Source organism: Rhincodon typus, chromosome 10, assembly GCF_021869965.1.
Source record: "Rhincodon typus isolate 14 chromosome 10, sRhiTyp1.1, whole genome shotgun sequence".
NCBI lineage: Eukaryota > Metazoa > Chordata > Chondrichthyes > Orectolobiformes > Rhincodontidae > Rhincodon > Rhincodon typus.
The window spans coordinates 47,889,731-47,916,898 of NC_063341.1; the positions used below are offsets into that span (position 1 = coordinate 47,889,731).

The window sequence follows — 27,168 nt, forward strand, 5'->3', positions numbered from 1 at the left end:
GCACTGTCCGACAGGACTCGGCGCCTCCCACCGTGCCTAACGGAAGCCGCCATGTGGGGCTCGATTACTCCTGGCAGGGAGGATAAGCCGATGACGGTAAGCGGAATCGGCTTGGCGTCGTGTTGGAGCAGACTGATGGTGTGCGAGGAGTTTTTGACCGTGTGACAGCGCCCGGTGGTGAGGGTTGGGGGTGCAGTGAGTGTTGCTTGTTGCCAGGTAACGGAGCGATGGCACATTGCGTTTACCCGAAGCCGGGCCTGGCCTGTGAAGCGGCACAGTCAGCCTGTGATAAACACGCCCGGCTCCTGCTGGCTCAGATAAACCGCATGAGGGGCCGGGCTGAATTCTGTGATGTTCAGCTGCAGGTGGAAGAGCAGCTTTTCAGCGTCCACAAGCTGATATTGGCCGCCAGCAGCCCGTACTTCGCAGTGCTGTTCGCAGGAGGGATGCAGGAAGCCAGCAAAAGTCTCATCCAGATCCATGGTATTGAGGCTGAAACTTTCCGCTTACTCCTGGAGTTTATTTACACAGGTAAATCCGCGGGAGTGTTGTTATTTTTTAAAAAGCCAAACAAATCTCGATGGGAATAAACTACTAGGCGGAGGCAGGAAGAAACTGCAATTGAGTAAAAACCAAAAGAACTGCGGATGCTGTAAATCAGGAACAAAAGCAAAGTTGCTGGAAAAGCTCAGCAGGCCTGGCAGCATCTGTGAAGGAAAATATCAGAGTTAAGGTTTGTGGTCCTCAGACCCTTCCCGAGTATCTGTAAGAGGACGTTCAGGTCTAAAGTGAAGTCCTTCTTTCAAACTTTTGCAGTAACTGGAAGAAGGTAGGTATCTCGTCACCAAATCACCTTTTATTTACACGTGCATAGTACATGACACTGACCCAACTGGCACAGAGCCAGCTCTGACTGAGCAGAATCCCTGACACTCCTGTTTATATCTTTCAGCCAGGACTCCCTGACTGGACTTGTTCTTTTTCCTGTAGCTTCTCCTGTGACGTTTTTGCACTGGGTCTAATTCCTTGGACTCTGCTCGGATACAGGCGACATGTACCAGACCATTGCCTGCCTCTTGCACCCGGAACATCTCAGCCGAAAGTTATCTTCATTCAGTAATGGTGACAACACTGCAACATCTGCCATATGCATCTCGTTCTGAGAGATTTTTTTGACATTAGGTAGAGGGAGAACACAACGGTTCTGACAGCCTTGTGGGATGTTCTGTAGGGCCTTGTATGTTTTGCTGCTGCCCTGTCGCAAGGTTGTAGCTTTCATGTGGTCCACATGCTTGTTCAGGACCTCTTCTCCTACCCAAACGTTGTATATAATGGGACCTGATTTCGCGTCAGCTGTGCCCGTTAGCCATATAGGGCCATTCCCATGGTTTCGACGTCAAACTTCGTCCCCTGAAGTGAACTGCCTCTGTTGCTTAGAGGAGTCTTGTGTCTGGCGTTTGTGTCCCTGATTCTGATACACCAATCCCATCCCAACTCCACCCCCTCCCCCCAAAGGTCTGGGAAGATCAGGTTTAACCTGGTGTGGTGTCTTCGTCCCATTAGAAACTCTGGTGCAGCTATCCCTTTAGTTGCATTATGGGTGATCCTGTAATCAAACAGGAACTGAGACAGTTTGGTGTCGAGCGAAGTCGTAGGCTGTTTCTTTAAGCCTGCTTTCAAAGTTTGGAATGTTCTTTCTGCCCAACCATTGGATGATGGATGGTATGGAGCTGTCCTTGCATGCTGAATGCCATTCGACTTTAGGAAATACTCAAATTCCCTGCTGGCAAATGATGACCTGTTGTCCATGTATTGCAAAAGATGATTACAATCTATCAGTTGTCATCCCCATTTTTGACGAATGAATTCTATGCACATTCAACCACTTTGAATGGCCATCCACAGTGACTAAAAACATAGAGCCCATGAAAGGTCTGACATAGTTGACATGAAACTGAGTCCAGGGTTTACACAGCCATTCCCATGAATGTTGGGGAGCTACTAGCGGCAATTTTTGTCCTTGACTCTCTTGGCAGTGCCCCACCAAAGCAGTTATGCCTGTATCCAATCCTGGCCACCAGACATAACTTCTGTTGGACTTCACAATCGGTACGACTAGTGCTGTCCATTCTGTAAACCATACTAGTGTGGTGATTTCTTCACTTTCCAGCCTCCTGATTTCTGCCTCTACTTTTGCACATAAGGCAAGTGGCACTGGGCAGGCCTTGCAGAATTGTGGATTTGCTTCTTGGTCAACATGTAAGGTGGCCACGGCCCTTTTGGTAGTCCTTAGACATTGCTGAATAATTTAATTAGGACCTCACTTAGGTCATCATTTTCTAATTGAAAAATGTTAAGCCAATCACGTTGAATGTTTCTCAACCAATTTCGCCCCATCAAGCTTGGGCCCGAGCCTTTTACTACAATCTGTGGTAACTGAACCAGCCCCTTCTCATAAGAGACTGGAACCGCAGTTAACCCTAAATCTGTAGGGGATTCCCAGTATAGGTTCTCAGCCTGGCCGAGGCCTTATGCAAACATGAGGGTTGGAGTCCAGAGTGAATTTCAGTAAACACAGGTTATGTCGTCACTGATACGGCTGTGCAGCTATCAACTTCCATTAGACTAGGTGACCATTTAACCAAATGTTTATTTTGATTTGGATGTTGCTAAGCAATTTAACTGTTCCAAACCAGCTGTAGGTGGACTTTCCAGGATGTGCGCTGTCCTGGATTATGGGACAATGAGTTCTCTTATTCAATTCAGGCTTAATGGGACACTCTTTCTGTCTTGAGTCCACATGATGCAGCAACTACAATGGCGTGCTGGCCCGTGACCATTTGGCTGAGGCTTGTCTTTGTTATGGGGTTTTGCTGTGGGCTGACCTAGAGTCCCCCTGCCTAATGTATGCCCTGATTGAGGCTGCGCAATTGCCTTCATTCAAGTGGTGTTTCTCAAGCTCATTCAGCCTGGTGATGATGTCCACTTCTGTCAGAATACCCTGTAACTCATAAGTTCCACTAGCTGCTTTTTCTAATGACAAAGCCAGTTGTAGTGCCTGTTTGAAATCAAGCTGGGCTGCAGCTAGTAGGCACTTCTGCATGGTCACATCATTAATCCCACATATCACTTCGGGTTAAACAAAAATCACACGCCTCTGCCAGTCTTGACCTACTCAAAAATCACGATACAGATTCCTGTGGTTCTCAAACTGCCGAGTAAAACCAATAGCATCCAGAATTAGAGAAGGTTTGGGGGTCATAATATCCCTTGGGTAAATCCATCAATTCTTGAAAAGGTTTTAGTATTAGGGAAAGTGAGGCTCCTAATAACCGAAAAGGCTGCAGGTCCACAAGCAGTCATGTGAATTACCCATTGCTTTTCATCTGCCCAATGTCATTTGTCCGGAAAGAATAATGCATTGTTTCTGGGCCCAGCCTTAGATATCAGGATTGAACAAGTCAGCCTTCCCAAACAGCAGCATGATGCCAGAAAAGGCAACTGTTGGCGAATGTCTTTAGTGGCGTGTTTTTCTCTCATCACCACTGAAATAATTCCATGAAGGCTGGTATCCCATCACCAAGTCACTGTTTATTTACATGTGTATAGCACATGACACTGACCCAGCTAGCTCCTAAAGTGAGCAGAATCCCTGACACTCCTGTTTATATCTGTCAGCCAATTCTCCCTGATTGGGCTTTTAGTCTGGCCCAGTCAGGGAACTCATTCATTGAGATCTACCTAGCTGACCTTTTCTAATCACGACAGTTTTAAGATCACTTTATTTGACCAACCTTTGTGTCATCTAATGTCTCTTTGCTTGACTCTTTTTATGTCTGACATTCACTGTAAAGCATGTATATAGTTTGCCAAATTTAGAAAAACTGCCTAAATGTAAATTGTTAAAACAGTGTAGCTCCTTATAGAACAGTCTTTGTCCTAGTTTCTAGGTTAAAGGGCCTGTTGTAGCCAAAAGTTCTAATCTATTGTTTCTCTTTGCAAATGTTCTCTTTACCACAGTTTGAATGGAGATAACTTTCACTAACCATGTTCAGTCAAAAAATTAATTATATGTTTAACAAGATTTTCAAAATTTATTGTTATCTCAAAAATTAAGTTGCACTAAATCATCAAATTAAAATTTAAATTAAAGTTAATTTGATAAATCTGTAATTATGCAGATACTTCAGCAAGTCTTGTATTTTATATTTGCCGTAACAAAGGTTGTAAAGGCAGAAAGTTATCTTAAAATTACAGACTGTGTCTTCCAGACAATGTTATGGAGGTGGAAATAGGGGATCCAGGTGAAAAGAGGCGGGAAGTTCATCTTGTGGCTGAATATAGTTTCAAAATTGTGAAATGTTGTACAGCCTCAGATAGTTGCCAATGAGAGAAATGCTGTAGAAGCAATTCTGTGGTGGACGCTCAAAACAATGGCTTCAGCTTTTCTAATGTTTAATTGGAGAAAATTTCTGCTTGCCCAGTATTGAATGTCACAGAGGGAGTCTGATAACTGAGCAATAGTGGAGAGGTTGAGAGAGATGTTGAGGTATAGATGGGTGCTATCGGACACATTAAAAAACTGACACTTTTAAGATGACATTGGTGATGAATGGTGTCTAGATGAAAAACAGCAGGGGGATAAGGATAGATACTTGGGGATACCAGAGATAATTGTCAGAGAGCAGAAGAGAAGCTAATAGAAGTGGTTCTTTGGCTGTAATTAGATAACAATCGAATCAAGTAATTGCTGTTCCATCCAGCTGGATGACTGTGGAGGATGGTGTGGTCAACCGGATCAAAGCTTGCAGACATGTCTAGAAGGATGAGGAGGAAAGGTTTATCTTTGTCACGATCACATAGAAAGTGCTCAATGGCCTCTCTCTGCACTGTTGGAATTCTATGATTCTTAGTGGAAAGGGAGGATGGAGATTTGGTGGTTTTGCAAGGATGGTATGGCCAAGGGGTTTTTCTTTCAGCAGAAATGTGATGACAGAGTTAGAAGTAAGTAAGTTAGGGCAGCACGGTAGCTTCAGTGATTAGCACTGCTGCCTCACAGTACCAGGGGCACAGGTTCAATTCCAGCCTTTGGTTACCATCTGTGAGGAATTTTTACATTCTCCACATGTCTGTGTGGGTTTCCACCTGGTGCTCTGGTTTCTTCCCACTGTCCAAAAGATGTGCAGGTTAGGTGGATTGGCCAACGCTAAATTGTCTGTACTGTCCAGGGATGTGGAGGTGAGGTGGATTAGCCATGGGAAATGCAGGGATAGGGTAGGGGAGTGAGCCTGGGTGGGATGTTCGTCAGAGAGTCAGTTTGGACTTGTGCCAAATGGCCTGTTTCCACACTGTAGGGATTATATGAAGAAGTACAATACCTGAAGAGAGAATCATTAACCTTATCAGCAAACATAGGGACCAGGAAGGGAAGTGGTATGCTCAGCAGTTTAGAGGGGAAAAGGTCAAAGGAGCAGAAGATGATGCTATGAGCATGATGAACTTGCTTCAAGAAGATGTTTTTATCTTGTAGAAAAAAGAAGGTTGAGTTTTGCTTTCTGCCAAAACCTCCTGGTTCCAGACTTTATTTCTGGAACAATGTTAGAACTGACAGAAAAGTGCACATGTTCATATAGAACTTTCAACAAATGAAAATGTTCCGGAAATTGTTGAAAGAGGTGAAGTTTGCTGTCCTCCACATAAAAATAAAATTCATATTGGCATTAAGGAGCCTAGACAAAAGCTGAAGCTGAGGGCAGAAGAAGTTAAAGTGAAAACTCTGATCCCGTACTTGACATGAGCCTGGTAGTTGGGGTTGTTAAAGGTTGGCCATATCAGCCACAGGACAGCTCTGTAGATGTTTTTTTCTTTAAACCTATTTTACCTAATCAGCCTGTTCAGAGATATTACTTACTTCTGGACCAGGTGGGACTTGAACCTGGGCCTCTTGGCCTAGGGGTAGGGACACTGCCACTGCGCCACAAGGGAGCCTTACACAGATCGCTGACCTCAAACTAAGTATTGTCAGCTGCATCTTCCCTCTGTCATCACACCAGATGTGGGCTGGTTGTAAGCTCTGGAATTCCCTTCTTAAACCTCTCTGATTCCTTGTCTTGCTTTCATTCTTTAAGATTCTCCTTTTATCTCTTTGATCAAGTCTTTAGCCAACTGCCATTGTATGTGCTAATTTGGTTCAGTGTCATATACCTTGCAATGCTTTCTTTTTAAATTTAAAAATACAATATAAATACAAATTGTTATTGTTATTCTACAGTGTTCCAATTCATTTACAACTTAACCAAAAATGAAGCAGTCCATACCAGCCTTCAACGTTATCTAATCCAGGCTAACACATGTCAGCTGTCTCACATCTACCCAGCCAGGCATATGACAAGATAACGCCCATGCAAACTTTCAATAGCAGTAACACAACCAACGCCCATAAACAATGTCCACAACAAATGGTCGGGCCCCAGGAACATTGCTGAACAAAGAGACCTCGGGGTGCAGGTGTATAGTTCTTTCAAAGTGGAGTCATAGGTAGACAGGGTGGTGAAGAAGGCGTTTGGTACACATGTCTTCGTTGGTCAGAACATTGAGTGGAGGAGTTGGTATGTCTAGAATGTGGCTGTACAAAACATTGGTGAGGCCACTTCTAGGATACTTCGTACAGGTAACAACATCCTTCTATAGGATGGATGTTATTAAACTTGAGAGGGTTCAGAAAAGATTTACAAGGATGTTGCCGGGACTGGAGTGTTTGAGTTATTGGGCGAGGCTGAATAGGCTGGGGCTTTTTTTTCTGAGAGCATCAGAGGCTGAGTGGGTGACCCGATAGAGGTTTAGAAAATCATGAGGGGCATGGATAGAGTGAATAGCTAAGATCTCTTTCCTGGGGTGGGACGTGCAAAATTAGAGGGCATAGGTTTAAGTTGAGAGGAGAAAGATTTGAAAAGCAACTGATGGTTAACTTTTTCATGCAGGGGGTGGTATGTGCGTGGAATGAGCTGCCAGATGAAGTGGTGGAGGCTGGTACAATTACAACATTTAAAAGGCATCTAGATGGGTATATGAATAGGAAGGGTTTAGAGGGATATGTGTCAATGCTGGCACATGGCACTAGGTCAGATTGGAATGTCTGGTCAGTGTGGATGAGTCGGATTGGACCAAAGGGTCTGTTTCATGCTGTATGATTCTATGACTATGACTGAACCAGCCATATCAATACCATGACTACAGGAGTAGAGTAGAAGCTGGGCTAGTGCTCCCTCAACTCCTCAAGTTTCTGCCACCCAGCAGATTCAAGTTTGCACTCTGACTCGTGGTTTGCATAGGTGGGTGCAGTTGGAACAACACTGCATTAGCTTAATTAGCACAAGGATGGAACATGTTGGTTTATTAGTGTACCAGGAATTATATTTTTTTTCTTAACTCCTGCAACACTAGTATACCCTGGTCATCATATGCACAATCAACAGGAGACTCTGCAGTGACTCATCAGAGTACTTTAACTGCAGTTTTCTTCCTTGTGACCCCTATCACCCAAAGTTACAAACATCAGTGTTATGGGAGTATGGAGGTCTCCAAGTCTTCATGCTGATGTGAACACATATTATTTATTCATCTTTCCTCAGTCCAAGTTGAATAATTTCCTGTACTAACACAATTTCTGAGCACTGTCAAAAGGAGAATGCCAACCATTACTTTGCTAAGAACAGATATAATTAAATTTGGAAAGTTGTTAGACAGCAACAAGATCATGTAATGTACCAGTCACAGTTAGAGCTGAGCTAACTGATAGACTGATGAATGGACTGCTCTGTAATGGACTCAGAATGTGCTGATGATTCTGCTTTCAGTGCCTGTTATGTTGAAATTATGTTTTTTATTGCAGAGTAGTTAGTTTTGCAGCATTTAATTTGAAGTCCCATCAGAATTATATGAACAGGTTCACTCCTGACATTGCCATGCTTACACCCCCAGTGGTTGTATTGTCTGGGCTTTAAAACGCGTGTCCTTTCTTCTTCTCCATGTTGAACAGGTATCATTGATGTCAGCATAAAAAATGTACAAGAGGTGATCCTTGCAGCGGATATGTTGCAGTTAACTGAGATTGTGAACATGTGCAGTAATTTTTTAAAAGGGCAAGTTGATCCCTCAAACTGTGTTGGAATTTATCAATTTGCTGAGCAAATCGCATGTCATGATCTCATGGAATTCAGTGAAAGCTACATTTATGTGCACTTCCTGGAGGTATGTAAAAATGAGGAATTTATTGGATTAGAAAAAGATCAACTTGTAAAGATATTAAAAAGTGAAGAACTCCACATTGAAGATGAATATCAAGTTTTCACAGCTGCTATGGAATGGGTGCTCAAAGACATGGGCAAAAGGAAAAAATATGTGATTGAAATTCTGGATCCTGTTCGATTTCCTCTGCTGTCTTCACGAAGATTATTCAAATACATTGAAGGTACGACAGAATTTAGAGTATTTCATGTTCTTCAGGACAAAGCAGCATGCTCATTGTTAACCCATGCACTACATTAGACATTCACTCCCTCCATCATAATGACATCTGTGTGTGCTGTTTAGAAAGTACACTGCAGCAATTCATCCAGGGTTTTTTTTTGCCGCACCTTCCAAACCTGTAACCTCTGCTATCTAGAGGATGAGGGCAGTAGTTGCATGGAGACACAACTATCTGCAAGTTCCCACCAACCTGACTTGGAATTGTACCATAGTTTCTGCATTGTATAAAATTTTGGAACTCCCTTCCTAATAGCACCATGGGTAAACTTACACCACATGGTCTGCAGTATTTCAAGAGGGTGACTTAACATTGCTTCCTTGAGTGAAGTCACAGATTTTTAAAAACAATTTGTGCTTATGAACATTACTGGTTTGGTGAGCTTCTGTTATCGAGCCCTAATTTCTCTTGAGAAAGTGATGACCATAAGGTATAGGAGCAGAATTAGGCTATTTGGCCCATCGAGTCTGGTCCACCATTCAATCACCCTGATATGGTTCTCAACCCCATTCTCCTTCTGCCTTCCTGTAACCCTTGATCCCCTGACCAATCAAGAACCTATCTATCTCTGTCTCAAATAGACTCAAGGATACTCCACAGTCCTCTGTGGCTATGTGTTCCACAAAGATCTGTCTCATGATTACATTTTTAATATAAAAGATAGGTATTAAATTATCATAGAGCAGTGGTTTTGAGCAGTAAGACTGCTAATGCTGAGTTTTTGGGAAAAGGTGTTGTGATTGTTTTCTTGGGTATATTTTGGATCTGTAGATTAAGGTGCAGAGTGGTGTGTGCTTCCGGTCGGATATGGGAGATTAGGAAGAATTTCAGTATTCCTGGAGATTATGTCTGCAGGAAGTGTGTTTGGATGCAAATCTTGTCGGATCGCATGGATCAGTTGGAGCAGCAGTTAGAAGCAATGAGGAATTTCTAGGAGCCGGGGGTGTAATATATGGCAGTTTCAGGAAGGTAGAAAAACCGCAGATACAGTCAGGTGGATGGGTTACCGCCAGGAAACGTAGGCAGCTAGTGCGGGAACTTACTGTGGCTATCCCCATCTCAAACAGCTGTTTGAATAATGTTGGGGGTGATGGCCTCTCAGGGAATATGACAGCCAGGTTTCTGGTACCAAGACTCACTCTACTGTTTTTTTGGCGGGGGTGGGGGGGATTATGTCAATTTGCAAGCAATTGATTGTGATGGGGGACTGTCTAGTCAGGGGCACAGATAGATATTTATGCAGCAAGAACTACTCAGGAGGCTTTAAAACGTTGAAGCAGGGAGACTCAAAGAGAGCGTGAGGAAAAAAATATGTCTGAGGCTGGTACCGTAATGAAGAGGAGCAAGTTAAATAGAGCAAGGCAGAGAACAAGTAACACTGATAAATTAAACAACATTTATTTCAATGCAAGAGCCTGACAGTTAAGGCAGATGATCTTAGGGGAATGGTTAGGAACATGGGACTGGAATATCATAGCTATTGCAGAAACGTAGCTCAGGAAAGAGCAGCTTAATGTTCCAGGGTATAGATGCTTTGGGAAGGATAGAAGGGTGGGGGGTTCAAGACAGGAGGGGGAGTTGTGTTTTTGGTTTAAGGGCTTGGATGGAGAGGAATTTGTTAGGTATGTACAAGAAACTTTTCTTATTCAGAATGTGGATGTACATGATAGAGAAGGAGCAAAACTTGACCTAAGCTTGGGAAAGAAGGCAGGGCCAGTGACTGAGGTATCAGTGGGGGAGTACTTTAGGGCCAATGATCATAATTCTGTTATTTTTAAAATAGTTATGGAAGAGGATAGACCTGATCTAAAAGTTAATATTCTAAATTGTACGAAGGCCAATTTTGACAGTATTAGGCAAGACCTTTCAGAAGTTATTTGGGAGAGGCTATTCGCAGCTAAAGGGACAGGAGGAAAGTGAGAGGCCTTTAAAAATAAGATTATGAGAGTTCAGACACACTATGTTCCTGTTAGTGTGAAGGGCATGGCTGGTATGTATAGGGAATGCTGGATGACTAGAGAACTTGAGGCTCTGGACAAGAAGAAGGAAGAGGCATGTGTTAGGTATAGACAGTTGGGATCGAGTGAATCCCTAGAGGAGTATAAGGGCAGTATGAGTATACTTAAGAGGGAAATCAGGACAGCAAAAAGGGACATCAGATATCTATGGCAAATAGAGTTAAGCAAAATCCAAAGAGATTCTACAAATACATTAAGGGAAAAGGAGTAACTAGGGAGAAAGTAGGGCCCCTTAAAGATCAAAAGGCGCTCATGTGTGGAACCACAGGAGATGGGTGAGATACTAAATGAGTATTTCACGTCCATATTTACTGTGAAGAAGGATGTTGAAGCTAGAGAACTTGGGGAAATAAATAGTGATATCTTGAAAAATGTCCATATTACAGAGGAGGAGGTGCTAGATGTGTCAAAATGCATAATGGTGGATAAATCCCGAGGACCTGATCGGGTGTATCGCAGAACTTTGCAGGAAGCTAGGGAAGTGATTGGTGGGCCCCTTGCTGGGAAAATTTGTATCATCGACAGCCACGTTTGAGGTGCTCGCAGACGGGAGGTTGGCTGATGTGATGGAATTACTTAAAGGTGGTAAGGAAAAGATAGGGAACTCTGGAGCAGTGGTGGGTAAGTTGTTGGAGGGGATTCTGAGGAATAGGATTTACATGCATTTGGAAAGGCAAGGACTGATTAGAGAGCATCAACATGACTTTGTGCTTGGGAAATCACGCCTCACTAACGTGATTGAGTTTTTTTGAAGAAGTGACGGAAGAAGATTGGTGAAGGCTGAGCAGTGGATGTTGTCTATATGGACTTTGGCAAGGTGTTTGACGAGGTTCCTCATGGTAGACTGGTTAGTAAGGTTAGATCACACACAATGCATGGAAGAACTAGCCATTTGGATACAAAATTGACTCAAAGGTAGGAGACGTAGGGTAATAGTGGAGGGTTGTTTTCGAACTGGAGGCCAGTGACCAGTGATGTGCCACGAAGATGGGTGCTGGGTCCACTGCTTTCCATCATTTATATAAATAATTTGGACGTGAATATAGGAGGTATGTTTAGTAAGTTTGCAAATGACAGTGAAGAAAGTTAGCTCAGAGTACAATGGTACCTTGACCAGATGGACGAATGGGCCAAGGATTGACAAATGGAGTTTAATGTATAGATAAATGTGTGGTGTTGCGTTCTGGTATCAGGGCAGGATTTGTACAATTAATGGTACAGCTCTGGGGAATGTTGCTGATCAAAGGGAACTAGGGTTGCAAGTGCATAGTTCCTTGAAAGTGGAGTTGCAGGTAAACAGGGTGATAAACAAGGTGTTTGACATGCTTGCCACCATTGGTCAGCGCATTGAATATAGCAGTTGGGAAGTCATGTTCTGACTGTAAAGAACGTTGGTGAGGCCGCTTCTAGAATACTGCGTTCAGGCTACTTATTTTTAGAATACTGCATTCAATTCAGGTCTCCCTGCTATAGGAAAGATGTTGTTAAACTTGAAAGGGTTCAGAAAAGATTCACAAAGTGTTGCTGGAGTTAGAGGGTTTGAACTACAGGGAGAGGAGCTTTTTTTCCCTTGGCACGTCAGAAGCTGAGGGGTGACCTTACAGAGATTTATAAAAACATGAGGGACATGGATAGGATGAATAGCCAAAGTCTTTTTCCCAGGGTGGGGGAGTCCACAAATAGAGGGCATAGGTTTAGGGGAAAGATTTAATAGGGACCTGAGGGGCACCTTTCTCATGCCGAGGATGGTGCATGTATGGAACAAGCTGCCAGAATAAGTGGTGGCGGCTGGTACAATTACAATATTTAAAGGGCATCTGGATGGGTACATGAATAGGAAGAGTTTAGAAGGATATGGGCCAAATGCTGGCAAATTGGACTGGATCAATTTAGGAAATCTGATTGGCATGGTCGAATTGGAGTAAAGGGTCTGTTTCCATGCTGTATAACTCTGCAACTCGCCATCCTCTGGCTGAAGAAATTCCTGGTGAGTCATCTTCTTGAATCACTGCATTTATTGTGATACAGGTAGGTCCCAAAGTGTTTTAGGATGGGATGTTCATCTCATAAACAGTTTTTTTAAGAAGGTGCATTTACCAGCAGAGCAAAATTTGGCTGTAGCTAATTGGTTTCAATTCCATGTTATTATTACTTATGTTAAATTTCAAGAAATTGTTTCCTGCTTCAGGTCCCAAATTACCTCGAGAAAGGTTGGTCAGCTGCCTGGTTCTCATTTCAAAGCACAGTGTTTTGGGTCATCTTGTCTTTCAATCATTTTCTCTCATCCTGCCATTTACAAATAGAAACTGAATTTGCATAACACAGCGTCACTGTTATTGGAAAAAAATTTCAATTATTGGTTGACACATGATTGGCATCAAACAATCCATGCCATGTACCATCATATCATTAAAGACTACCCGTACGAATATAAGGATCCACATACGCTTTGTTCTGTCTTGTAGTTGTTGAAGAATCTGCATCATATTATACTGCCATGGCTCAACCTAATTAAATGCCCCACAGTAGTGAAACCTTGTAAACAAGGGATCTGAAACCTCACATTCAGATCTATATCATCTAACCCTATTCAGTGAACTCTCCATCTATCATAAGGCAATAAAATCTCAATTCCCAAAACAGCCTGATACCAACCTACATAGTTGTTCCCAATATAAATGTTTAGTTTGTATTATTGATGGCTGTGATGCTTTATATTTTGTGCGATAGCATATTACATATGTTGTAAGATTTGGGCTTAACTTTAATTGGAAGAACTAAGTCAATTGCAATTAAAGACTGAGTCGAGAGAGCCAATCTAAAAGCATACTAGTCCTGATTAGTTGTGAGACCCATTCCAGCTACAAATATATTTTTTAGGTTTTACAGATTTTATTAAGTTTATTCTAGTACAGACAAAATAAATTATAGTCAAGAAAAGCAGTGGTTTTCAATCAATCCACTTCAGGACCCCAGCTTCTGGTTCTTGCGGACTGGACATACGTTTCTTGTCTCCTCTGTTGACTAAAGTTGTCCTTCTTTCTTCAGTCTTCTCCATTTGTTGTAAACCACCCAGCATTAAGGATTTCCGAAGTTCATGCATAGCAGTCGCTTCACGAATCAGAAGTCAATGCATCCATGTGCAAGGGAGCATTGACCATCTTCCCTGTACATGATCAGCATCCTGAGTTCGAATTGGCTTGCCAGTGCATGGATAACACCGGATCAATCCCAGATTGTCTCAATTGTGAATTCCCAAATTCCTAATGGTTTCTCTAAAAGTAACAGCCATCTTATTGACTTGGAGACAATAAGGACTGCAGATGCTGGAAACCAGAGTCTATAGGTGTGAGGCTGGAAAAACACGGCAGGTCAGATAGCATCTGAGGAAAGTCACCGTTTTGGGCCGAAACCCTTCGTCAGGACTGGGGAAGGGGAGAGGAGTCCAGAAATATAGGGAGGGGGTTGGGGCTGGTGGAAGGGTAGGAGAGATGGTGATGGGTGTATTGTGATTTGTCCATGGGAAGGGTGGAATGGATAGGTGAGTAGGATTATGGACAAGTTAGGTCAGGTGAAGGGGTGGGGGAGGGCTGGACATGGGATAAGGCTGGGAGTGGGGGTATTTTGAAGCTGGTGAAGTCAAAGTTGAGGCCTTTGGGCTGTAAGCTCCCAAGGCAAAATATCAGGTGTTGTTCCTCCAGTTTACGTTTGGCCTCACTCTGACAGTGGAGGGGGCCAAGGATGGACATGTTGTCAGGGGAATAGGAGGGGAATAAAAATGGATGGTAACCGGAAGGTCGGGTTGGTTGATGTGTGCAGAGCGCAGCTGCTCTGCGACCCGATCCCCGAGTCTGTGTTTGGTCTCCCCGATCTAGAGGAGACCACATCAGGAGCAACAGATGCAATAGATCAGGTTGGATGAAGTGCAGGTGAATCTCTGCCGGATCTGGAAGGATTTTTTGGGGCCTTGAACAGAGGTGAGAGAGGATTTGTAGGAGCAGGTGTTGCACCTCTTGCAGTTGCGGGGAAAGGTACCGGGTGTGGTGGAGAAATTGGTGGGGAGTGTAGAGCTGACGAAGGAGTTGCGGAATGAACAGTCCCTATGGAAAGCGGACAGGAGTGGGGAGGGAAATATCTTTTGGTGATGGGGTCTGATTGCAGGTGGCGTAAATGTTGGAGGATGATGCATTGGATTTGGAGGTGGACTAGGGGGACTGTATCCTTGTTGTTAGTGGGGAGGGGGTTTGAGGGCAGAAGTGCAGGAAAAGGAGGAGATGCAGTTGAGGTCATCCTTAATTACAGAGGAGGGGAAATTACCATTCCTAAAGTAGGAAGATATCTGGGATGTCCTGGAGTAGAACGCCTTGTTCTGGGAGCAGATGCAGCGGAGGAATTGGAAGTATGGGATAGCGTTTTGGGTGAGAGGAGGTGTAGTCGAGGTAGTTGTGGGAGTCAGTGGGTTTGAAATGGATACCGGTGGTGAGTCGGTTTCTGGACATGGAATGGAGAGTTCCAGGAAGGGTAGGGAGGTGTCAGAAACAGTCCAGGTGAATTTGAGGGCAGGGTGGAAAGTGTTGGCTAAGTTGATGAACTCGCGGGAGCACTAGGCCGCACCGATGCAGTCGTCAATATAGCAGAGAAAGAGGTGAGGGATTGTGCCGCTGTAGTTGTGGAAGAGGGACTGTTCCACAAATCCTACAAAGAGGCAGGCATAGCTTGGGCCCATGTGGATGCCTTTGGCCACCCCTTTGGTTTGTAGGAAGTGGGAGGAATCGAAGGAAAAATTGTTGAATGAGGATCATTTTAGCCAAGCAAATGAGAGTCAGTGGAGGGGGACTGGTTGAGCTGACAGGAGAGGAAGAAGCTGAGGGCTTTAAGGCCCTCCGTGTGGGGGATACAGGTGTACAGACTGTACGTGAAGTTGAGGTGTAATAGTGAGGTTGGGGTTGGAGTGAATGGAGAGGAGGGCTGTTTTACAATGGGGAGAGGTTGGAATAAGTGAGAGAGGTGGAGAGATCCAAATGATTGATGTCACGGTGGCAGTTTGAGATGAACAGGTCGAAGGAGGGTAGGAGGCAATTTGTAGGAGGATTAAGTTTGCTGGAGGCGGAAGAAAGGGCTGTTAGAGGGTGGGTTGGATTTCCGTTTGAAGAAATAAGCGTGGAGGCAGAGGTGGCAGAAAAAGAGCTCGACATCATGGCATGTGCAGAATTCAATTATGTGTGAGCGCACGGGAATGAAGGTGAGCCCTTTGCTGAGGACTGACCATTCAGCCTCAATGAGGGAGAGGTCCATGAGACAGTGAATACCTGGCAGGGCTTGGGGCTGGAGCCAGGAGCGGGGGTGGAGACTTCATCAGGAGTAGGTGTGCGTACTGGAGTGATTTTTGTGGGCAGAAGCAGAAGTACGTGATCGTCATTGATGTGACTTGTAAGGAATTTGGGGATTTACATATGCATATTAATCAATTAAAATCTTCTAACTGAAGATTTAACAGCATCTCAGGTTTGTTTAATACATCCTGATCAGTGATGTGATCCTTTAATTTTTTAACTTACAAATTCTGTGTCTGATGCTATCTCTCTCATTAACATCTGAAGAAGGAGTGAGGCTCCGAAAGCTTGCATTTTCAACTAAACCTGTTGGACTATAACCTGGTGTAGTGTGATTTCTGACGTTGTCCACTCTAGTCCAACACTGACACTTCCACATCATCGTCACTGATGTCAGCAGTCATGTAGTTGTCAGCAGAAGCAGCAGTCACATGGTTGAAGTGCCCTTCACTTTGGAGGACCCCATCCCTTTTACGATAGTTTGCCCCTCTTGGCTTACCAATTTCATGGATTTCTACCAAGATTGTGCAGAATTGACAAAGTAATTTATATGACTGCTTAGAGTTAGTAGTGTCACCGACTGTGATTTTAATATGACCCCAAATGCACCATGATCCATCGAGATATTCACCAAAATCCCAAAGCCTATCAATATCCTTTTAATTAAAAGGACCATGTATGGCTCCACAATAACTGTTTGTTATTTAAAACAAACGAACTGAAGTTACTTTATAAAGATCATACTAGCTTATTTTGTTCTCTAAGAATCCCAACTTATTACTATACTGAATATGTGAAAACTGAAGTTAAATGTACCATTGCAAGAAGCAGCAAAATACGTAAATCAGAGTCAAATATGTACAAAACAAATATATTTAAGCCGGTTACACACTTTAAGATACAAAAATAAACCAATTTAAGATATAGCTGTGTTTTTGACTAAAAATCCTTTACCCTGAAGAACTCTCACATTTTTTAGTTTATATTTACGTTAGTTTGGGCAATCAAAACAACCATAAGCACATGACATTATTTTTAACCTGGGCTATATAGCTGTTCTTCCTTAGAGAAAGTATTTTACAACTACAGTCAAACTGAATATAATTTAGTTACTGAGATAACAAGGTGTATGGCTGGATGAACACAGCAGGCCAAGCAGCATCAGTGGAGCAGGAAAGCTGACGTTTCGGGTCTAGACCCTTCTTCAGAAATAGGGGAGGGGAAGGGGATTCTGAAATAAATAGGGAGAGAGGGAGAGGCGGATAGAAGATGGATAAAGGAGAAGATAGGTGGAGAGGAGACAGACAGGTCAAAGAGTTGTGGGGGGAGAGGGTGGTGGTGGAGCCAGTAAAGGTGAGTGTAGGTGGGGAGTTAGCGGGGGGATAGGTCAGTCCAGGGAGGTCAGACAGGTCAAGGGAGATGAGGGTGGGGCTTGAGGTGGGAGGAGGGGATAGGTGGGAGGAAGGACAGGTTAGGGAAGTGGGGACAAGCTGGGCTGGTTTTGGGATGTGGTCGGGGGAGGGGAGATTTTGAAGCTTGTGAAGTCCACATTGATACCATTGGCTGCAGGGTTCCCAAGCGAAATATGAGGTGCTGTTCCTGCAACCTTCGGGTGGCATCATTGTGGCACTGCAGGAGGCCCAGGATGGACATGTCGTCTGAGGAATGGGAGGGGGAGTTGAAATGGTTCGCGACTGGGAGGTGCAGTTGTTTGTTGCGAACCAGGCGTAGGTGTTCCACAAAGCGGTCCCCAAGCCTCCGCTTGGTTTCCCCGATGTAGAGGAGGCCACATCGGGAACAGCGGATACAGTATACCACATTAGCAGATGCGCAGGTGAACATCTGTTTGATGTGGAAAGTCTTCTTGGGGCCTGGGATGTTGGTGAGGTGGCAGGTGTAGTACTTGCTGCGGTTGCAGGGAAAAGTGCCGGGTGTGGTGGGGCTGGTGGGGAGTGTGGAGCGGACGAGGGAGTCGGGGAGAGAGTGGCCCCTCCGGAAAGCAGATAAGAGTGGGCAGGGAAAAATGTTTTTGGTAGTGGGGTCAGATTGCAGATGGCGTAATTGCCAGAGGATGATGCGTTGGATTCGGAGGTTGGTGGGGTGGTACATGAGGACGAGGGTGATCCTGGTTTGGTTGTTATTGTGGGGAGGGGGTGTTTGCGGGAAATGCGGGAGACGTGGTCGAGGGCGTTTTCGACCACTGTGGGGGGGATTTTGCGGTCCTTGAAAAACGAGGACATCTGGGATGTCCGGGAGTGGAATGCCTCATCCCGGGAGTAGATGCGGCGGAGGCGAAGGAATTGGGAATAGGAAGGTGGTTGGTAGGAGGTGTATTCTAGGTAGCTATGGGAGTCGGTAGGCTTGAAACGGATATCGGTTTCCAGGTGGTTGCCAGAGATGGAAATAGTGAGGTCCAGGAAGGAGAGAGAGGTATCAGAGATGGTCCAGGTGAACTTAAGGTTGGGTTGGAAGGTGTTGGTGAAGTGGATGAACTGTTTGAGTGGTCTTTGACTGTAAAGGGTTGCTGTAGGATTAAAATGATTGTATTTTACTGTCAGTGTTGAAATCTTTATATTTGTGTTATGTGTAAATAGTTTTGTTTATTTTTCATTTTTTATTGCATAATAAATTTCACTTTTTATTGAAGCCAAATCTGCAACGTTGCATGCCTGTGTTTCCGTGAAAGACTGTCTTATGTAACAGAAAAAATCTATCTAGCCAGATTTCAATCCGACCAGTCAGATATGATTTGTCCAGTAATAACATCAGCTGGGATAGCAACACCTACAACAATGCTGCACATTTGTTAATTTTTTGGGAGTAAATGCAATAGAATCTTATTCCTCTCTCCAGGTATTCCTGACTTTAGTCTACGTGTGGCCCTGCAGAAGTTGCTGGAGGAATATAGGGAGGTCAGTAAACCTCAGAAAGAGAGCAAGTTCTACAAAATGTCACCTGCGTCAAAGATTCGTCCCCGAAGGAAGGCCAGGAAGTACCTCTATGCTATAGGTTTTCTTAATTGTTCTTTCTGTAATTAGATCTGATTGCATTTAAAACAATCAACAGTATCTGATGCATCATCAAGTTACAATACAATTGCTATGTTGTACACATTTACAAGTTAGAGTAACATTGGTAAACCTCTTGCTCAGTATCTGCGATATATCATGTAAAATTCTCATTTGATTGCAAAGTAAGACAGGTAAGAAAGATAATACTCTTGACCGTAAACACAGTAGCTGAAAACTAATAGTATAAAGAATTTAAAGTGTTTTCACATTGTTATTTTTGCAGGCATTATTGAACATGACTATGTATTATTCTCTTCTTTCCTTGATCTCTTTAGGCTGGTTGTGATACAGGTCTGCTGTAATGTTGATTTCTAATGTTTGGAGATTGTATTTTCAACTGTTATTACTTTCTTTAGCTTCCCTTTAATATAGTTACAATGTTTGCTTCAACCACCTCCTGCAGTCACTAGTTTTTGGATAACATTTTTTTGCTGAATTCGGTGTTGCATTCTTGCTGACTATCTTGTATTGATGATCTCTAGTTACGCTATTCCCAAGAAAGAATGTTCTTTGTGAATCCATTCTATCAAAACCTTTCATAATGTTTAAGACCTCTGTGAGGTCAGTCTTCAGCTTTCTTTGTCAAGAGAAAAGAGACCAAAATGTTGATCTTTCCTGATATGTATGTTGAATCCAATTGTGGGTATTGATTCTTGAATTTCAAAATCCTTTTGAAGTTTGATATGCAGCAACTTTAAGTTGAGGGTAAATGCCTTTTCTGTTACATCATTACCTTCCACGATAATAGCATTATGTCTCTTGTGCCTCTCTTTAATTAGGATTCTGTTCATTACTTTGTATACAAGAGATTCTAAACTCTTGTCAGAAACAAAGCACTATTTTCAAAGCTTTCTTTCAGTAAATTTTTGTGTAGATATTTAAAAGAAGGCCCATATTTTTCCCACCACAGTGAGAGAATAACAGTTAAAGCTATGGTCAATGAAAGTTGTTCTGAAAGAGCTAGTGAACTGTGTGATGAGAAATTTACCTGTCTCTGTGCAAGTGATGGTTATCCTCCCTACTGAGGCTTCTAGCTTTGAGCAAGTAAATCATCACACTGCCTGAACAGCCAATCACTTGAAGCAATTCTTATAAATACCAAATCAGGAAAGAAAAGCATTTGACTTGATAGTTGACCTTTTAAAAATGTAATAGAGCATGTAATAAAGTTGGAGACATACATCAGAGGTAAATGTAGAAGCTGGAATGTCATGAACTTTAAAATACTAATTATTCTAAAAATCTGTTTTTTAAAGAATTAGATTAATATCGCACAGTAGAGACATTTAACAACATCCCACAATATTTTCAGGTTCAGACTAGTTGTTCACAGAGGTTATTACTCACTTTAAAAACTTCATCGAAAAAGGTGCTGTTTTCTTTTGCGCAACATATGGAAGAACACTGAATAATGGGCCACAGCTTTAGAAATTTTGGTTTAATTTGTGTTGCATGAAATCCCAGGGTTGAAGTCATATTCTGTGAAGTAATGGCAGTGAGTGCTTACTGTTCATTATCGAACTCTGCAAATTCAAAGCCAAACTTTGATTTTTTTTCTTGTGTCCTTAACACAAACCCAAAGTCAGCTTATAGTTCTTAAATTTAATTCCGTAAAACTGATGTTTAAATGTATATTGTATACTTACATCACAGTACACGATTTGACTGGATGCTGTTGAAGGCATGATTTTTTAATCATTTCTTTTAACAAGGTGGGTACACTCGGCTTCAGGGAGGACGCTGGAGTGACAGCAGAACTCTCAGTTGTGTGGAACGGTTTGATTCGTTCAGTCAGTACTGGACTACAGTGTCGTCCCTCCACCAGGCCCGAAGTGGGTTAGGTATTGCAGTACTCGAAGGGATGATCTATGTAATAGGTGGTAAGTTATGTCACTGGGATGTCAAGAATTAGTTCTTCGATTAATTGCTCATAAAATATAAAATATGGTTTGAGAGTTGTTTCATTTCTGTAGGGAAGGCCCTCATCACTAATGCATGTGGATGAGTGTTTTGTCTCTTTTTTTTAATCCACTTGTTTATAATTTTTGAGATGTGCATGGGGATGAGGGATGAATGATGTTTGATATTTTATAATTTTGTAAAGTTAATAGTGTTTTTCACAAAACTTCAAAATAAGCACTTTTATAAGAGCAACATGAGAAATAAGCAGTCTGCTTGGGCTTTCATTCTGTATCCCATACTCCTTTCTAAAATCAACAATGGTTCTAATTCCAAGCAATTAGACTTAAAAGTTGATGTATTGGATAACTTTTTAGACTAGGAGGCAAGTTTCTAAGACTTCAAATAGTGACTCCTGGTAATGATTTTTTAATTCTAATCTGTTTCTGCTGCTGACTTCCTTTAATGTGTCTCACCATTATTATAAGTGATATCAACCATGTCTTCAATCCCCAAAGCAAACTATTTTCCACCTCAGAGCCTTCCTCTAAAATATGTTCACTATGATTCAGATTTGCTTCTTGTTGGTGAACATGTGACACAAGCCTAATTCCATGTCCTCATGATTATGCTCTGATTCCACTGCTATATCCCTTTATTTGACACTGATTATTTCTTCATCCTCAGACTTTTAAGTTTCCTATGCACATACAGTGAGCTGCTTTGCTTGGATTGTTTAATTGTGTTCGAGATCTTTTCCTTCTGCGTACCTGGATTTTCAAGGAGATTGAGGCACATTGTGCCTCAGTGTTTCCCTCAATAATCTGGATACTGCCTTCAATCAAGGACATGTTTTCTTTAATTGATAAGAACAACATTTTACTTTGCTATAATCTGTTTTTGTTTCTGATCAACAATAAGTGTATTCCTTTGGATGGCAACTTGGAAAGGAAATTGGCTAAGTTTCAGAAATTTTCCAATAAATTGCTAAATTCATAGTTCATGACTTAGACATTTTGCGTACTTGGGGAATTTGAGATAATTCAGGAAATTTTAAGTACTTGGGCAAAAAATAATTTTGGTGCTTTTATAGACACTTGATGGTGTCACTTGCAGCGTAGTTTAATAGTAACATACAAAAGATATTCCTCTTAGCAATTAGAGACTTTTAGTCACAGATGCGATCTAAAATATTGTTCAATTTAACCAAAAACATAATGGAATGATTTCACCTAAAGGCCAAATTACATTTTTAATTTTACTGACTACAATAGGTTCAGAAAGAATTTTAAATTTTCATTAAGGGACAGTAGTAATGCTTGTGATGCCTTGACAGGATTGAAGATGATTGTGATCTGTTACATATTTAAGGTGAAAGTGATTCCATGATTTTTGACTGTGCTGAACGATATGATCCAGTAACTAAACAATGGGCGGCGGTGGCCTCAATGAATTACCCACGATGTGGACTTGCTGTGTGCGCCTGTCATGCTGCTATTTATGCTCTCGGTAGGAAAATTGTAAATAAATTTTATACATCAAGTACTTCTGTCTATAAGACACATCTGGCCATATACGACTGATAGATAAAAGATAGTTTCAGTGATGCCATAGCCTTACTGTCACAAAAGAGGTTTCTTCATAAGTTTTGGACACTGACAGAGCCTGTTTTACAGTCACCTGACAGTCCAATGAACCAACTATGCAAACTAAGCACATGGCTGAAGGAGGTACTTGGCTTACCTGATATTAGACCACAAAGTACTGAAGTCTATACATCTAGTGCAGAACTAGCCATGCCACTAGGCCAGCTGTTGCAGTACAACTTCAACATTGACATCTACACAGCAATAAGGAAAATTGCCCAAGTCTGTCCTTTTCCCAAAAAGCAGGATAGGTCCAACCTAGCCAACTGCCTCCCTCTAAGTCTACCCTCAGTCATCAGCTGTGATGGAAGTGGTTGCCAACAATATTGCCAAGAGGCACGTGCTCAGCAATAACCTGCTCACTAACACTCAGTTTGGGTTATGCCAGGGCCATACAGCTCCTGGCTTGTTACAGTCTTGGTACAAACATGGACAGTAGCTGAATTCCAGAGGTGAGTTGAGAGTGACTGTCCTTAATATCAAGGCAGCACTTGATCCATGTATGGTATCAAGGAGCCCTTGCAGAGCTGGAGTTAATGGAAATTGGAGAAGACTCTCCATTGGTTTGAGTCTCACCTTCCACAAAGGAAGATAGTCGTAGTTGTTGGGACTTGAATCATCTCACTATGTATCATCCTTGAGATTTACAGCAGCAACTCACCAAGTGTCCTTTGGCAACACCTTCTGAACCACAATCTCTACCACCTACAAATACAAGGGTACTCCTTCACCTTCAAGTTTTCCTCAAGCTACACTCTTGGAAATATATTGCTTGTTCCTTCATTGTTGCTGGATCAATATGGAATTCCCTTCCTGCCAGCTGTGGGTCAAACCTCACTCCAGGGACTGCAGTGGTTCAGGAAGGCAGCTCAACACCACCACTTGAAGAGCAATTAGAAATGGATTATAAATGTTGACCTAGCCAGTGATATCCACATCTCATAAACAAATGAAAAACATATATAATTACCAACTTTTAAATGACAAAAAGACAAAATTAGACTATTCATTCACAAATTGTCAGATTTTGTCCTATGGCAAGTTGTATGACCTGACGATTATGTATTTTATGTTCTTTTTTACAAGTTTAACACTAAGCCCTTTTTTAAGTGTAACTCAAACAAAACCATTCAAACAATGGAGACATTGCAGCTGCTATCAGTTTTGAATACAGATGATCAGTAATATGAATGCAGTCTCTTCAAATTGCATGATCTGGAAGGAGGAATACGCTGCAATGAATATACAAATTTAGCAAATAAACAGAAATGTAATAATTTTTAAAATGTTTCTAATTGTGAAGTTTTTTTTGGACTAGAGGGTGGTTTTGTCAGTTTACAAACGGATTTAGAGTATTTATTATTAATAATCAGTGCATATGTTTTGATTATTTCCAGGAGGATGGGTAGGAGCAGACATTGGAAAGACGATAGAAAGATTCGACCCCTCTGACAATAAATGGGAGATTATTGGTAACATGGTTGTCCCTCGGTACTTCTTTGGGTGTTGTGAAATGCAAGGTAAGGCACTATTTGCACAAATGTGACTTTTAATTTCTTTTTACACTTGCCCTTACCAATAGGTTATTTAGATTGCTTGCGGTAGATGTCGCCATTGTTACATGGTGGTATGATTTTATAAATTTAATCAATATGGCATCCACCTCTGCCACAGTTGTGAAATATCTTGATCAAAGTCACAAACGACATCCCATGTAACTGACAAAAGTACACAATTCCTCTTCATTCTTCTTAAACTTAGTGCAACCTTTGACATGGATGACCAAATCGTTTTGGTCCAATTCCTCTCTACTGTCATCCAGTCTTTGTTGCATTGATTTTTCTGTATTTTCTTCTTGCACATTGGTCTGAGGATTGAGTAAACTATAATGACTTTTATTCTCACTTGTTTTCCCATGTTTTCTCCTTCCTGTTCTGAATCCCAATGGGTTCCTGCAGCAGCCGTCCCTTATCTAATTTTTTGTGTGTGCATCTGCACAATGTTTATTATTAAGCTATTTAAACATGAAGGTAATTACAGCAAATCTATACCAATCCACACACGATTGCTTTCGAATAACAATTACTTGTATTAGTGGGGAAGCTCACATTTCCTGATTCAAAAGCTTATGCCATATACATTTCCATTGTTTTGACAGACTTTAAAAAGGGATAAATTAACTATCAATACAAATCAGAAATATTTCTAATTGTTTCATAGGTTTAATTTATGTTGTTGGAGGTTTGAGTGATTCAGGGTCAGAACTCTGTTCAGCTGAAATGTTCAATCCTCTCACAAGGCGTTGGACACCACTAGATGATATGAAGACAAAAAGAGCCTACATTGGAGTAGCTGCCCTTAACGACTGCGTTTATGCTGTTGGAGGGTGGAATGAGACTCAGAATGCTCTGCAGACAGTAGAGAAGTATTCACTTCAGGAGGTAGGTGTAGTTTATTAATAGTTATAACTTATTTTAAATAAAGTTGTTTGGAGGTTTTCGTGATGGGAGCAATAACATCAAGGAAGACAAATTCACAATTATATTGAAACTGTGAAATGAGCAGCTATTATGATATAAGAGTTCCTTAGAAGAACAGAAACAGTTTGCCATTCAGGTAGTGTACTCCGCTCATTGTCTGAGCAAATGATTAGAACAAGTGAAAATGGTAGTTTGTTACATGATTGGGTGTGGGTCTTACCAATCAGGTTATTGTATTTACTAATTCAATAAATATTAACATTCTCGATGCTGACTAGTTGACTGTGGAGAATGGATGGTAATGTGCTTCTTGAATAAGGGCAATAAGATGTCACTGATGAGGAGGCTGCTATCTTGGAGGAATGCAGTGTTCAAAGATCTCTCCGGTATTTTGTATGTAGTGTGTAATAGATGAGTCCGGATGTGGTAGTTGTGAAATTAATTGTGTTTGACAGTAGCTGATTTGTCTCAGTAACTCTATTGAAGCAGGTTCAATGTTCTTTGAGCCCAATGTGTGGGTTCTGGGCCTATAACCCAGCAATTTAATGTATGTGATTGTAGACTTATCTACATTAGAGAAACAAGTCTCAGCTTGACCAATCAACAATATGATACTGCCTATTTTCCCAGTCTTCACTAGACATAACTCTGTTTTTCATCTACACCAGTTATTTCTCCAGATGACGAGCAAAGTACGCTGCCAAAATGTAAAGGCTATAACACTTTTTCTTAGGAACTCTTTTGAAGGAAACTACTACGTTTGACTGCAAATTTTACATGCTGTAACTATAAAATCATCTTGCTTAGTGATTTACTTAATGTTCTTGAAAAAAAGCCAAAATAAAACTGCAGCTGGTTTGCTAAGATTACAATGAGAAAACAATGAGATTATCCAATACTGTTGTAATTTTAAAAATCTTTTTGTCTATGGGATCCCCTGCTGATTGTGTTTCAGGTGAGATTGGCATGATCCTGACAAGGTTATGTGTTGGTTTCAGAGTGGAAAAGAAAAGGTGTAGATACAGGTTTGAAAAGCAGCGACTGAAAGACTGTTATCTCCAAAGACCTTTTGGGGTTGGGGGTTCTTCAAAACTGAGATTTACCTGTATCTGACTTCTGGTCTGCCCTCGCAGCCTCTCAAATCAAATGATGTTCCCAGCACAACTCTATCATCAGCTTTCTTTATGTGCTGATTTCAGGAAAGTGAGGCAAGAACAACAGAATCGTCCCTCCAGCATCATTGGTATAGATGGGATAGGCAATGATTAAAATGTTAAGCCTCTCTCCATCCACTTAGGAACCTGCAGAAATTCCTTATTAACTTAGCAGCTGCAGAGACCTGGGAAAGCATGTTGCTGCTGGGAATTGAACATTTGACACATGACATTGTCTCTGGTTCTCTGATGGAACATTCTGTACTATAAGTTTTAGCTATCTTCTAAAGATCTTATGTGATTTAGTGAGCTGAAATTCTTATTTTTCCTCTTCTCTTTGCCACCGCCCCCCCGCCGCACATGCTGTAATTTTTCAGGAGAAATGGTTTGAGGTTTCACCAATGAAAATGGCAAGAGCAGGTGTTTCAGTCATTGCTGTTAATGGCCTTCTTTACGCGGTAGGAGGTCGGACATCAGGTAGGGATTCCTCAGCTCCTGTTACTCTGGACTCTGTCGAAGTGTATGATCCTCACACTGACACATGGATGGAAATTGGGAACATGATAACTAGCAGATGTGACGGTGGAGTAGCTGTGCTTTAATGGTTGATGATTGCCTTCTGATATTTTATCAAAAAGACTTTTAGATGAAGAAAATCTGTACATCACATTGAACTGTTATCATTTATTTCAATTGTGATAAATACAAATTTTGTAAGTTTGGACATCTACCATTGGGTTTAAAACTAATGACTCTGGCAACATTATGTCCAAACTACAAAAGATGCTTGTGTTACTTGTCTCAAATGTGTACATGTTTCTATAATTTAGTTTGGAATAAACTTGATTTAACAAACCATGAATTTCAACATGTCATTCAGTACTGTCACAGTAACAGATTTTCATTTGAAGTTGTGTGATTACCCAATTTCATGCAGGATTTTAAAATTCTCACAGCAAATATAAATAAGCAAAAGGCCAAACACTTATTTGCTTAAAACCAGAGTTTTCCTTTCACTACAATGCAGTTTAGAAAAACAA

At 41.8% G+C, this 27,168-nt stretch overlaps 1 protein-coding gene across 2 annotated transcripts; it reads left to right on the forward strand.

The window, feature by feature from the left end:
* LOC109911096 (intracisternal A particle-promoted polypeptide) lies at nt 1–26,983 on the forward strand. Of its 2 annotated transcripts, XM_020510364.2 has the most exons (8): nt 1–531; nt 8,039–8,470; nt 18,732–18,887; nt 20,662–20,829; nt 22,220–22,357; nt 23,892–24,014; nt 24,715–24,935; nt 26,506–26,983. In XM_020510364.2, exons 1-8 carry the CDS (start codon nt 228–230, stop codon nt 26,728–26,730), a joined length of 1,767 nt encoding a protein of 588 aa, XP_020365953.1. In that variant the 5' UTR covers nt 1–227; the 3' UTR covers nt 26,731–26,983. The 2 variants fall into 2 exon arrangements, with proteins under 2 accessions (XP_020365953.1, XP_020365959.1); XM_020510370.2 differs by lacking the exon at nt 22,220–22,357 and having other exon boundaries at nt 31–531.
* Nucleotides 26,984–27,168: the final 185 nt, after the last annotated feature.